Source organism: Sarcophilus harrisii, chromosome 5, assembly GCF_902635505.1.
Source record: "Sarcophilus harrisii chromosome 5, mSarHar1.11, whole genome shotgun sequence".
In the NCBI taxonomy this organism is placed as follows: domain Eukaryota; kingdom Metazoa; phylum Chordata; class Mammalia; order Dasyuromorphia; family Dasyuridae; genus Sarcophilus; species Sarcophilus harrisii.
The window spans coordinates 187,677,636-187,692,895 of NC_045430.1; the positions used below are offsets into that span (position 1 = coordinate 187,677,636).

Consider the following 15,260-nt stretch of genomic DNA (forward strand, 5'->3'; position numbering starts at 1 on the left):
TAGTTGAGGTAATATAATTTAGGAAATGGGATCTAATTCTTGTCATGTCCATACAACTCCACATTCTATTCTATATATGGGCCAACAACCTACACATACCTCAGTGTGTTCCTGGAAAACATCATCCTATTCAATCAATGTACAGTAGCTAAAATTTAGAGTGATGATCCTGAACCATCAATAAAGGGTTAAGTAATCAGTTTGCAAAAGGGGGAAGTTGTTTAATACATTTTAGAAAAACTTTTGTTTAAAATGCTCAAGGTGATTAAAAAAAAGTTTGGCACAAAGAGAGAAGCCTCAATTATCTGAGAAATTCATTCTTCCTCTCTATGGACATTATTCAATGGATAGCTTTTTGCTACATTAGTTTTATCTTTCTGAGTTTTACCTTTTGATGAACTGACAGCCTCAGAGTTTCAACCCAAGATAACTTTAGCATTGACCTCTGACAAAAGTTTCCTGGGATGAACTGTAGTCAGCCTTAAACTCAATATGCCCCAAGTTCTATAACTTCCTTGATTTGTGACTTTAAGTAATACTTTTGGGGCCTTGGTTTCATTAGCTGCAAAATCTAAGTGGTTAGAGTATTACTAAGATCTCTCAACCTCAACACTGAGCTACTCCTCTTCCCAAAAACCAAAACAACTATGACTCTGCAAGGCAGTGGGGGTTAAGTGTCAAGTGTCTGATGCTGCATTTGAACTCAGGTCTTCTTGATTCCACTGCACCACCTAGCTGCCCCCAAGGAGAGACACTTTTGAAGAGGACCGGGCAGGTGTTTTTAGTTTTTTTTTAATGTCCAGATCTATAATTATCACATATTTGAACTCAGAACAGAGGTCTTTCTGACTCCAGGCCCAGCAGTCTACCATTAGGGCCACCTTAGTAACCTTTTATGTAAATTACAAATTAAAAAGTAATCTATACTATATGAATGATTTATTAATAGTACCAACTGTTATATATAGCATTTTAGGATATAGCATTTTAAAAGAAGTCACATGTCCAAATTAATTTCTTTTAAAATATTTTTATAAATTCTGAACTTAATACCAAATCAAACCATAAAATTGTAATTTTTTTTCTTTTTAGCCAAGACAATCACGGTTAAATGATTTGCCCAGGGTCACACAGTGAGTATCAAATGTCTGAAGCCCAATTTGAATTCAGGTCCTCCTGAGTCCAAGGATAGTGCTCTATCCATTGTGCCACCCAGTTGCCCCTAAGGAGAAACACTTTTGGAGAGAGATGGGCAGGTGTTTTTAGTTTTTTCTAATTTCCAGATGTTCTTTCCAGATCTATAACTATCACATAAGTAACACCAATCCATAATATTTTATGTTTCATATGTTAATATGTGTTACATTTTTATAATTTTTTTATAAAGGTTCTTTGAAAAGAAAGTTCCCCTTAAATCCAAAGTCATCTCATATTAAAGTCAATTTTTAAAAGTTTTGCATTTCCCTAGAAGGGCTGATATCATACATGGTACAAAAATCAATCTCAATAAATAGCTGTCAATTTAAACTGAAACATTCTTAATTGCTGTAATTTTATCCCAAACAGCAACCAGCTTAAATAAAAAAAATTAAAAAAAAAAAAACTTTCTCATGCCATTCCCTATTTGCAACACAATACCATACCTCAAAATAAAATTTGTTTTCTAGGCTCTGTCATTTCATTTCTGTCCACTACCACCCCTTTAAGTACCTGCACCACATTGTTTCCTGCAAAGGTGGCTCTTCTCCACACCCGCCTTCTGGTTAAAGATTCACTGAGCAACCGAGCAAGCTTCCGTTCCATTTCAGCTTGAAACACCTCATTCTGTAGCTGCCTCTCGAAGACACCCAGGAGAACTAAGGTTAAAACAGAATGCAAAGGAATTCTGTCTGTTAACCCAGAAGGCCATAAAGTAGTTGAACCACCGAAGGGAAGGAGGTGGGTAGGCCAGCTTGTGCCAGCTAGCTGCCAGGAGCTTTAAACTGGAGCTACAAACTATCTTCTGCTGATACACATGAATATGGTTTTATGTGATACAGTAGACACTGAACTACACAAGAGAGAAAAATGGAAGGACCAAAGTAGGATGCTTCACACAAAAGGGACTGGTCTTGCAATGTTATCCTCTCTTCTGCTGAAGGGTTAGAACCCTCAGGGAAGGCAGCCAGGGGAGCCTCTATTGTATGTATCTGCCTTTCCTTTGGACGCTCATTTTCTGCATTTGTCTCTCTGCTGAACTATCAATGAGACACAGCCACATGGCAAGAATGAGTGTCCGATTCTTCCCCCCTTTTTTTAAATTAAATCCATGTCTGATAGGGTTACAAATGTGATACCAACATAGATTAGAAAAGAAAGGAAAAACAGCAAGAGAACTTAAAACTACTAATTAACTGTCCATGCCTAAGAAGAAAAGAGTAACAGAAAGGAATTAGACCATATTCCTACTAATCCAAACGAAAAGTATGGTGGGCAAAAGATAGCAAAAATCAGTTTAACTTAGACTTTTGGCCTTTCAGAATGACAAAAGCAAGGGCACAGTGATGACGAAAAGTAAATTAAATGAAACTCTATGAGTATTCTTATGATAGACAAAAACAAACAAAAGTTTCCAGTCTTTTCCTATGGACTGGACATCATTTCAATTTCATGACTATTTAAAATTGCTCATGGTGGATGGGATAATAGTAATAGATATCAGAAAATGCAGAACTACTTAATACTTTTTTTCTTTTTTTTCTCTAGCAAGGAAAATCATTTTCAGACAATAATAATAATACACAGAAAGAAGATGGTTACCAAAGAGTGCTAACATCTATATTAACCTCTTCACTCAAAAAAATGTGAGAAAATGGTAAGAGAAAACCTAGCTGCTGTTCTCAAGGCACCAGGTTCAGAAGAGTTACTATTTAATATTCAGGTTACAGAAAAAAAAATGTGATTTCTGAACTGTTGCCTGTTATTTCTGAAAAACAGAAAGAAACAGTGTCACATGCCACACAAAGGCTATGCCTTTTTTCTTTTTAAAGAAGAGAATAGAATCTTTAATCAAAATCAGTAAGCTTGACTTCACTTCTTAGCAAAATCTTCAAATCTATTATTAAAGAGGTCATTTGTGAACATTTATAATTTTTTAGTGCTAAACTTTGCTTTTACACAGCATATAAATTACAACAAACAATTAAACCCTCCACTAAGTACATTCTCTCCCAAAAGAGAATTAAGCAAAACAACATAGAATAGTAATGACTGGGAAAACTTTAAGGAGGGTATAGTATACCTTGATTTTAGTAAAGCATTTAACAAAGGTTTCTCATGCTGTCCTTGAGGACAAGATAGAGATATGAACTAGCTAGAGTACATCTATATGGCTTCAAAAAAGGTTAAGAGATCAAATACAAAGAATAAACATTAATAGATGAATATGAGGTTCTTAATGGAATAGCCCCCAAATCTGTCTTTGGTTCTATATTTTCAACCTTTTAAAATATCACATGAATAAAATTATAGGCGGCATATTTATCAAATCTACTGATTACACAAAAGTGGGCAAAATAGAGAGCTAATATGTTGGAAGACAAAGTCAGGATTCAAAAATTAGGTTAATTAATTGAATTTAAAAAGATAAAATTTACTTGGAATAAATATCCCAAATTTGCAATTTTTTAAAAAGCAGAAGAAAGGGGAGCCATGACAAGAAAAAAATCTTTGGGGGAGGGGGGAAAGGTATGGAACTTTTAGTAGATTAAAAGCTCAAATTAGTTAATAAGATAGTGTATCAAATAAAAACACTATTTGAATTTTAGGCTATGGTACAAGAAGCAGTGTCCACAATGAGAGAGAAAATATTCCTACTTCACTTGACTCATACCACAGCTAGAGTACTATGTTTGATTCTGATATTTTAAGAGGGACAAACCAGAGGGTGATCTGGTGAGGTATCAAGACCATGCCAGATAAATATTGGCAGAAAGACCTTAGGATGCTTAGCCTGAACAAGAAAAGATCAAAGGATACATGACAGCTGACAAAAATGTCATGTAGAAGAGGGATTGGACTACTTTTGTTTGGTTCCAGAAAATGAAATTCAAAGCAATACTTGGATCTTTCAGGGATACAAATTTTAGATCAATGTAAGGTAAAAAAAAAAAAAATGGGGGGGGGTTATAATAAGAACTATCCATAGGTTCAATGGATTATTTGAGGTTGAATAGAGCTCCCCATCTCTGGTGTCTTTCAAGTTGCTAGAAAGGAGATTTCTATTTAGGTACAATTTAGAGCAAATATCTTCTCAGGATTCAATGATTCTAAATTTATTCAGATTCTTACAAACCAATCTGAGAAGCAAGAGTCATCTTCAATGTATAGCTTTTAGAAAAGATTCTACTTAACAAGACAAAAGAGACAGACAATCTTTTCTCCACAACTATTTACAGGGATGTCTGCCTGATCCACTGCCAGTTGGCATACAATTGCAAGTTAACTTTTATTAAAGTGTATTATCTCTTTGTTTACTGTCTGACTCAGGCTAGGAAGCCTCTTATCTGCTGTTTATTCTAACTGCTGGAGTCCTCAGGGCTGGGGAGAAATATATACCTGTAGAGCAATAAATCTAAATGTATGCTCCCAAGAACCACTCTAATCATGTTTTATAGATACACTTAATCATAACCAACCCCTCTCCTCTTTTTTTTTTCTGGACCAGATCTGCTAATTCACTAATGTGGTATAAGAAATTACCATCAAGGAAACTCTCTCAAACCAATGTGGGTCAAGCATTGTTCAGCACCCACTGAATTACTCAAATGAGTGAAGAAATTTATGCAGCAATACTCAATTTGCTTTTTATCTCAGGTAGTTTTTCCTGTCTCAGAAGATATCTCTTTGTTTATTATGGCACACCGTTTCTAAATAATTCTTCTTAAGGAAAAAAAAAACCAGTTCACAGGCATCTTTAACTTCAACTGATTTGGACCACAAAATTATCATCTTCCTATAATATCTGGACTAGCTCTCTTGGGACTAGCCTTGATCTTAGTGGAGGAGTGCAGTAGGCAGGCGAGCCACCAGAAGCATGGTCAAAGATGGAATGTTTCTATTTCTAGTCCTCTCAACCTTTAAATACCTCAGTATGATTACATCATTACAGCACACTAAGTATGTATGAACAAGAGAACCATTACATCTCCATACTAAGTATATGTGAACTAGAGAACTATTATATTATCAATTACACTGAGTAAATACCCTGTTGTAAGTACCCTTGTTTCAAGTATATTTTTCCAGAGTTCTGGCCCTCTACATCTTTCCATCAATCCTGACCCTGATTTTAGTAAATGAATAATTTTAAGAGTCCTCAAACTATCATGAGGGCTATACACACCTGTTCTTACCCAAGACGACTTCATCAGCTGAGATAAATTCAGTTGTGGATATTGGAAAGCTGTTAAAAAGAGAAAGAGAAAGAATGAGTTAGAAAGGAAGAATATGAGAGAGTGTGAGTGTGTTTGCAGCAGTGAGGAAGACAGGAAGAATAGAATACTGCTTAAAAGGCATAAGCTATCTCAACTACATGTTTTTCTTATCTTTAAAATGTTGGGACAAAAAGATGGCTCAGTATAATCATAAATTGTAAACAAATTCAAAGCGCAACAGCTTGAAGGAGAAAGTATGCCTTTTATAATTGAGGGGAAAGGGAAACAGGGAGGTAGATAAAGTAGATTCAAAGGATTTGAGATTTAGAAGCAAAAAGTACTCTGGAAGTCATCATCTGATCCTCTCTCATTTGGCAGATAAGGAAACTAAGGCTCATTAGAAGCTAAGTGACCTCTCATCATAGGGGTAGTAACTGCCAGAGGCAAGATTGGAATCCACTTCCTACAGCTCCAAAGGCAGAGCTCCTTCCATCAAACCACATTGCCTCTTAATTCAAAAAAATGTCCCTGATAACAATTTTTCTTCTAAGGAAGTAAAGCAAGCAAGACAAGGAATGGACTATAAACAGTGGTGTACAAAGAATGTTTGAAATAACGGGGTATTTAGATGGGAGAAAAAGAAAACTTAGGAAAAACATAACTGCTCTCTTCACCTGTTTTAAAGGGTTCTTTAGCTTGGTTCTGGAAGGCAAAACTAGGAACAACAGATCAAAAATATAAGGACGATCAATAGTTTGATAATGTGCTATATGGACATATACCTTAGCTGAAATTCATAGCAATCCTGTAAAGTAAGCAGGACAAATATTAGATACATTTCAGAATTGAGTTCACTGAAGCTCCAAAGGATTTATTCAAAGTAACAATGCTAATGAGTATCAAAGCTAGAATTCAAACTTCTCCCTAGTTCAGCTCAAGGCACTTTACACCAGAGCATATAATAGAACATAAATCCCTGCCACTAGGGGTCCCCAAGCAGAGGCAGGAAGAGTACTTTGCAAAGATACTTTAAATAGATTTCATCCCTCAGAGGTAATTTGAACTAGAGAATCTCTGAGGTCTTAGGAATTTTGCAGTTCTAATTCTATAAAATCCCTTTTGCATATCTCCAAATACAAATCAGGATAAAATTTTCTCAGCTCACATTATTCTTAAAGATTAGACTTTTTTATATATCAAAATTTAGTTTTTATTTTTTACTCCCAGCATGATTAAGAATATATGAAGTTTAACTTGAGGAAAATGAGAAGTATAAATTTTCAACCACTTAGCCTATTCACTTTCAGGATAACTTGCATAGATTGACTTACATTACCCCTTGAAAGTCTACCATCCTTCTGAGGAGTGGTTTTTCAAACCTTTTTATAGCTATTTAACCTTTCTTTCTAGTTTTTCATGATCTGGAATTCCAGCCCATATTCCAGAATGAAAAAGACATGGAGGTGACGGAACATGGGGGTGATGGACAGCTTAGTGGATACAAACAGGATACAGTGGATAAAACTCAGGACTCGGAATCTGGAAGATCTGAGTTCAAAACTGGACTCAAGACATTTATTAGCCATGTAACTCTGGGCCTAAGTCAGTTAATCTTGTTAAACTCAATTTTCTCATCTTTAAAATGAGCTGGAGGAGTAAATGGCAAACTGCTTCAGTATCTTTGCTAAGAAAACTCCAAATGGAGTCACAAAAAGTCAGATACACCTGAAAAACAATTAAACAACAAAAAATGATGAAATAAACCTAAAGTAATCAACTAAAGGCAGTTACTATTAACTAAGGTGTCAGAAAACTAGTACAGGTCTTATAGTCAAAAAACTCGAGTTCTCTGTCCTTGCTCTGACACTAGATAAGTGAGAAACCTTGGGCAAATCAAATGACCTCAATTAGTTTCAACTTCCTTATCTGCAAAATAGGAGTTATAATGCTAAAATATCCTTCACAGGGTTATGAGAAACATGCTTTATAAACAATAAAGTATTATCTAAATATGAACTATTTTATTTGATGTTCTTCTAGAAATTATATAATACTGAAAATGGACATTAAATATTGATTATCTAGACTAAAGGTATTTAACCCAGTTTGTTTGGAGTTTAGTTTGGGGTGGGTTGTGAGGGGGTTTTTGATAACTGGTTTTATTTTTAAACATATGTATTTCATTTTATACATTTAAAAACTAATCTGGAAAAAGGAATGCATGACACAAAAAAAGATTAAGAATCCTTAACCTAGTTTAACCTTTCAAGATTCTAAAGGGCTTTATAGCTATTTAGTAGAAATCTAGAAAAGGATTCTGATTCCCACAATCCAGGCTTTCTTCTACTGATATATTGCCCCCTTCTATGTTTATCATTAATCTCAATGGAAGAATTTTTTTTTTTTTTGGTATTTGATTCATTTACTTAATATTTTCCCCCAGTTACATTCAAAACAAAAAACAATTAGATTTGTTTTTAAAATTTTTGAGTAAGAATTCTTAATGGATAGAAAAACCCAATGTTCTAGGAAGCATAAGAAAATAAGAATGGAAGTTCTGGGAAAAGTTAAAAGCCAGTGTTCTGAACCTCTAAGGGCATATCATACTCACGTTCAGCAATCTGCAGCACAGGATATCCTAAATAGAAACTGAATTCCACCATACTCAAGTTTCTCAGAACCTCACTGACTTCTGATCCATTCAAAAACCCTTTCTTGCTTTTAACAGCAAAGATAATATTCACTGGTCCCTGACGAGGAGCTGTCCATGATGTCCCCAGAGTTATATTCAATATCTGAAAGAGGAAAGCAAAAATGGAATTTTTTCTTATTATTGGGTCTTAAGGGGAAATTGAAGTTTAATCAGACAGCAAATGATTTTATTAAATAGCTGTTTACTTTTAAAATAACAATAGCTAGCATTTATATATTGCTTTAGGTTTGCAAAGCACTTTAAATAAGTTGTCTTTTTGGTCAGAAAAGACTGGAGGGACAGACGATGAGATAGGAACCACAATCATTTCACTACATCTTGATGGAGTAACAATGCAGAAATTCCCTAACCACGTCCTGGCCTGATAGTAGAAAGTCAGGAGAAATAAAATAAAACAAACTATGTTAAGTGAATAGACTCATTCACTGATGGAACAACTATTTGTTGTCCTTGGATAAGAGACACCTGCAGTCTTCTCTAAATGGTTATCTCAACTCTTTAGTTTTGTCTAAAAGGACTTCTTTCACAATTGTAAATTTCTTTAGTCACCTCCCCTTGTTTCCTGCCCTTGAAGAGGGAATATCTTCTCATTCAGAAAACAAACCTCGCCATCTGAACAGCAAATGTCCCCCCATGATCCCCATTGCTTTTCTACCTTGAATGATTTCACCTTTCTTTACCCTTCCCCCTACCATCTATCCAAAGTTGCCTCAGAATGCTAGTAACTGACTATATACTCTAGGCAGACTTTATTCTCTGAAAAGTTATAAAAACTAAATCTGTACCCTAGGAAAGTGAAGCTGCTATCAGCAGAGTATGCTGATATATTTCTTTGCTTTTGTTCTGATCCACTATTTTTGACCCAGGGCATCTAGATGGTGATGGTTGTTTGTCCTTTTTCTCAAACAGGACCATGACATTGGCGGGGGGCAGAAAGGGGGGATGCTATGACATGCAAGTGAGCAGGATTTAAGTGAGGGAGGGCTGTGCCAGATCACCTAACTCACTTTCCCCTCCACAGTCATTTAGTTCCCATAGCCAGAAATAAATCAGGATGACTGGAGATGATCCTGATGCAATGGATGACCTTGGCTTTTATAAGCTCAGTTTGACTGAGGTCACAGCCATTCCGTTTTTAAGACTAGGTAACAATAAGGCAAACACTAGCCTCTTTCACCTAGTCAAAGATGAATGAATGAATGAATCTGGGAGGGGAAGATCCCAAGGTTTCTATCCAAAACAAATGATTGCTATTTACTTTTATTCTGAGTGGATCAGGACCCAAACAATGACCAATTGGATTTTGGTCTGGGACCCATAGTTGATCAATCAAAGAGAATCAGAATGATTTGGGTTTAAGGTTTGGTCCTCAGTAAAGAAATCTAGCCACAGTGAACAAAGAACAGGCTTGAAGTCAGGAGACATATTCATGAGTTCAAACCTAGGTTCAGGCACTTCCTAGATGTGTGACTCTGGACAAGTCACTGTTTGCCTCAGTTTTCCCATCTATACAATGAGCTGGAGAAAGAAATGACAGACAACTCCAGTATCTCTGCCAAGAAAACCTCGAATGGGGTCACAAAGAGACTGATATGACTAAAAAATGACTCAACAACAAATCTTTGCCCCACAGTGATCACAGCCCTCCTGACAGGCATGACTAGCCCAAAATATCCCATTCCTCATTGTGGAGAGTATACCCTAACAGGCCCTCACTATACCCCCATAGGTACTCTGTTGTTCAGTTTTTTCAGTTGAGTCCTGCTCTTTATAACCTTATTTGGGGTATTCTTGAAAAGGACACTGAAGGTGTTAGCCATTTCCTTCTCCAACTCATTTTATACATGAGGAAACTGAGACAATGTAAAGTGACTTGCCTAGAGTCACATAGCTAGTTAGCGTCTGAGGTCAGATTTAAATCAAGTCTTCCTGACTGTAAATGCAGTGCTCTATTCTTTGTGCCACCTAGTTGCCCACATTCCAGTAAAGTAGGTGTTATTATTATCTCCATTTTACAGATGAGGAAGCCGAGGCTGAGAGAACTTGTCCAGAGTTACACAGATATTAAGTATACAAGGCAGGATTTGAACTCAGATTTTCCAGACTCCAAGTCTAGCATTCTATCCTATGAGCCACCTAGTTGTCAATGTAGCTTTGAGCTTTCAATATGATTTATCAGTATCATATTGAGAAGGTACCATCAATTATGTTCAACTAATGGAAATCTCTCTCCCTCTCGTGCCCCCCACTCACCCCAAAATAGTGGAGAACCCAAAAGCATCCGTCATTTCCTTGCTTTGTGGCTAAAACTGCCTTTTTAAAAATTCTGCCACTGCCTCAGACTTAAGTAAAGGCAATCAATCTTAGCTTTTACTCCATAACAGCTGCCCCAATCCTGATTTTTACACATTAGGCTGGTCTTTTGTAGCAGTCAACAGGTCTATCACACTGTTAGAAGATGCTTTTCAGAACAAGTCTGAAATGCCTTGGTGTCCTATTTCATCCATCCATAAAAGAGTTTCTGAGCATCTATCCATTCAATTTAATTAAATTCAACAAGCAACTACTCTATTCGAGGCTGGTTATGGTGGTTATTGGAGATACAAAGACAAAAATGAAATCAATCATTGTGGTCAAGGAGTTTATATTCCCTTTCTGTAATCCTTCTTATTTTTTTTTAAAAAATGTCATTAGTACTACCCAATAACTAAGAATGAAGAATAATAATAATAATTGATAGCACTTACATAGCACCTTAAGGTTTTCAAAGGACTATATATGTAATCTCTTTTTGAGTCTCAGAACAATCTTGGGAGACAGACACTATTATAATTATCCCCATTTCACAGACAAGAAAACTGAGGAAGGTAGCAGTTAAATGACTTGTCCAGCATCACATAGCTAATAAACATCTAAAACCAAATTTGAACTCAGGTCTTCCTGGATCTAGACCCAATGCTTTTCTCCTACTGTGCCACCTTGTATTCTCTATAAAATGAATGAAAAAGAATTTAATAAACAAATATTTATTTGTTAAGCATACAGACTTTTAAAGTAGAAGAGAGCCCAAAGGTCATCTAGTCCTCAGCTTCTTAAACTGTAGTTCACAACCCTACATGGGATTTCATGAATATGAAGGTCACAAAATTATGATCTGTTATCAATTTGTATATCTTTATATCCAGGGTCACATAAAATTTCTTGGGCAAAAAGGGGTCATGAATGGAAAAAGTTTAAGAAGCTCTGATCTAATCCAATACCTTCATTTTACAGATAAGGAAACTGAGACTGAGAGCAGTTAAGTGACTTACTCAAAATAATATAACTAATAAATATCTGAATTAGAATTTGAATTCACTTTTTAGCATATGAATGCATGGGAGGTATCTTTTCGGAGAAGAGCTTCTCTATATTCATCTTGCTGGTCATTTCTTACAGAACAACAATATTCCATAACATTCATATACCACAATTTACCCAACCATTCTCCAATTGATGGGCATCCATTCAGTTTCCAATTTCTGGCCACTACAAAAAGGGCTGCCACAAACATTTTGGCACATACAGGCTCCTTTCCCTTTTTTAAAGATCTCTTTGGGATATAAGCCCAGTAGTAACACTGCTGGATCAAAGGGTATGCACAGTTTGATAACTTTGGGGGCTTAATTTTAGATTGCTCTCCAGAATGGTTGGATTCATCCACAATTTCACCAACAATGCATCAGTGTCCCAGTTTTCCCCGCATCCCCTCCAACATTCATCATGATTTTTTCCTGTCATCTTAGTCAATCTGACAGGTGTGTAGTGGTATCTCAAGAGTTGTCTTAATTTGCATTTCTCTGATCAATAGTGATTTGGAACATTCTTTCATATGAGTGGAAATAGTTTCAATTTCGTCATCTGAAAATTGTCTGTTGAAGTCCTGCTTTTCCTGAGGCTAGGGACTCACCTGCACTGTGAAGTTGTATGTCCCCTGGTGTTTTCTGACTTCAGTGAATGCTGTCATGAGGCCTTTCTCAAGGCGCTGGGTGAAATTGCAGAAGCCAGTGTCCACACTCTGAGGCACAAACTGAAGGACTGGAAAGAAAAAAAAAATCATTCTTCATAAGAATCATGGTTTACAAGCCAACAGGGATAAAGACTCTTGAAGACAGCACTTTGATGTATGCTTTTCTATGTCCTCCTTGCATCAAATATGTGACCTGAACACATCACCCCCCCACACACTATTTTTTCTGCTTAACCTCATGTTACTCCCCTTTACAAAATGCTTCAGTCAAACTTAAATTATGCTCCATTACCAAAACAGTGGATTTTTTTCCCAAAACCTCTGCTCATACATCTTCAATGTCCTCCCTCCCCCTTCTCTGAGTCCTACCCATTCTTTAAAAGCTCACTTCAAATGCCACCCCCTTAATGATGCTGCTTCAGACATTCCCAATTGAGGATGACCTTCTCCTTCTGCCTTCACTGAATACTTCCTCTCCCCTCTCCCCCGCCACCCCCGCCGGTGTTGTTCAGTCATATCCAACTATATGTTGACCCATTTAGGGTTTTCTTGGCAAAGATACTGGAGTGGCTTGCCATTTCCTTCTCCAGCTCATTTTACAGATAAGGAAACTGAGGCAAACAGAGTTAAGTGACTTGCCCAGAGTTACACAGTTAGGAAGTACCTGAATCAAATCTTTGTGGGGTTTTTGTTTTTAATCAACAAAAAGTAGGATCTAGTACTTTATCATTTATCTTTCACATCTGGTCACTGGATTTCTAATGTAATAATTGTTTCTTTTTTTTTTCCACAGCTTTTTATTTACAAGTTATATGTATGGGTAATTTTACGGTATTGACAATTGCCAAACCTTTTGTTTCAATTTTTCCCCTCCTTCCCCCAACTCCCTTCCCTAGATGGTAGGATGACCAGTAGATGTTAAATATATTAAAGTGTAATAATTGTTTCAATGCTGATAGAAAGGAATCCAAGTTACAGCCTAGTTGTTAATGATCCTCTCCAGAGTATTTACTAGAGAGCTCCATAAAGACAAGTCCAAAACCTAGATGTAGTATCTGCATAAAGTTCACTTCTTATCAGCCAGAGGAGGCTGGGTATTGCCACTAATTTATCACTTCCTCTGACCTGAACCCTCCCTCTTGAAGAGGAAGAAAAGCTCTTCTTGATTCATCATCTACTTGGTCGATGACTGCAGAAATAGTGTCTGTTGACTGCTTGGCAGCTCCATCCTGCAGATGAAAAACGATGGTTGTGGGCAGGGCTTCCCTGACAATGAACTGATGCGTGGCTTTGTCTTGTTTGAGTTGATTGCTAGGTCTCAGCACCCCATTGATTCTACAAAGTGGCCCACCATCAAATACATGCCTTCTTTTGTGTGCATTTCAAGAGGTTCTGTCATCAGCAAAGAGCAGCTCCTGGATGAATGAATCTCTTGGAAGCTCGATTACATTATGTTCACTTGCAGTGTAACATCAGAAATGATTAGAACAACACATGCTCATTTTCTCTATGTGATTTTATTCACCCATTAGACTTATGAATGTTTCTAGTAAATAACTGCTCAGCTATTAGAAGCCTGTGTGACTACCAGCTAATGCGGTTTCCTAAGCATCTATAAAAGCCACAAGGAGATAATATCAGAGCAGCCCACAAAGGCAGTATGAAGGAGAGTCCTTTATATCTCCCATTTTCTTTTGCTAAGGGACATTTATATACCAAACAGCACCAAAGGGATGGAGCTACACACTTCACATTTCCAGTTTGGATTTACTTATAAAGATAGTAGAGTGCACAGGACATTGCCCTCAGAGTCAGGGAGACGAGTCTAAATTCTGTTTCAATCACTTACAAGCTAAGTGAGCAAGTTGTTTAACTTATTAACCTATTTCACCTACAGCTTCAGTTTCAATTTGTCCATCTGGAAAAATGGGGATAATAACAGTACCTTATTTCACAAGGTTGTTGTGAGAATTAAATTAAATGATCTATGTGAAACACCTTGCAAAACCTTTAAGTGGTATAAATAGTATATAGTAATATAGTCAAAGACAAAATGGAACTCTCTTCACCCCTTGGATGTAAATCCATATAGGTTTGAGCTAATCTGATCCTCAATCCACAGGTCCCCTTTTATGACTCAGAAGTATAAGAAAATTGACAAACTAACATTTGATTGCCCAGATATACAAATTTATATCGATTGTTTCCTAACATTTCTTTTAATAGATCCAGGATTCCTGAGGATTCTAAGCACTCAGAATAAAAAAAGGAAAAAAAAATTACTCTTACTTCCCACGATCTTTGTAGACATATATATGACCAGGAGGAACCCAATTCTATTACCCACCTGAGCCAGAACCTCAGATTCCAATTTCCTTGATCTGGCACCTTGACCTTCAAAGGCCACTGGAGTTAAGACAGTAACACTGGAAGTGAAGGCTATGGACTAGCCTTAGTTGGGTGGATACGGATTGAGCAGTTGGCCTGAGTCGGGGTCAGCTAACTTGAAGGGTTAGAATTCCTTGCCCAAGGGAAAGGGTCAAATCATGACCCAGTTGGGAGATAATTCCATAAGAGTTCATTGAGCGCCTCCTGACTGAAACCTTCAGAATTACAGACAAGGGGCTGAAGTCGTGCTTTTCTTTTTCTTTTTTCCTTTTTTTTTTTTTTTTTTTAATTATAACTTTTTATTGACAGAACATATGCCTGGATAATTTTTTACATTATCCCTTGCACTCACTTCTATTCCGATTTTTCCCTTCCCTCCTCCTATCCCCCTCCCCCCAGATGGCAGGCAGTCTTATACATGTTAAATATGTTATAATATATCCTAGATACAATATATGTGTGGAGAACCGAACAGTTCTCTTGTTGCACAGGGAGGAATGGATTCAGAAGGTAGAAATAACCCAGGAAGAAAAACAAAAATACAAGCAGTTTACATTCATTTCCCAATGTTCCTTCTCTGGGTATAGCTGCTTCTGTCCATCATTGATCAATTGGAACTGAGTTAGATCTTCTCTATGTCGAAGATATCTACTTCCATCAGAATATCCTCATACAGTATCGTTGTTGTACCTGAACCCAGATTTGAACTGAGGAAGATGAATCTTCCTGACTTTAA

General features: G+C 36.7%; 1 protein-coding gene across 2 annotated transcripts in view; it reads right to left on the reverse strand.

Annotated features, from left to right (window-relative positions):
* KIAA1549 (KIAA1549 ortholog) overlaps positions 1–15,260 on the reverse strand; it is a 154,748-nt gene that overhangs the window by 67,841 nt on the left and 71,647 nt on the right. For both annotated transcript variants that reach the window (XM_031939153.1, XM_031939152.1), the window contains exons 5-8: positions 12,077–12,204; positions 8,026–8,209; positions 5,384–5,443; positions 1,711–1,856 (exon numbers count right to left, since the gene is read on the reverse strand). In XM_031939153.1, coding sequence (XP_031795013.1) covers positions 1,711–1,856; positions 5,384–5,443; positions 8,026–8,209; positions 12,077–12,204 — 518 coding nt within the window. The remainder of the gene's footprint in view (positions 1–1,710; positions 1,857–5,383; positions 5,444–8,025; positions 8,210–12,076; positions 12,205–15,260) is intronic.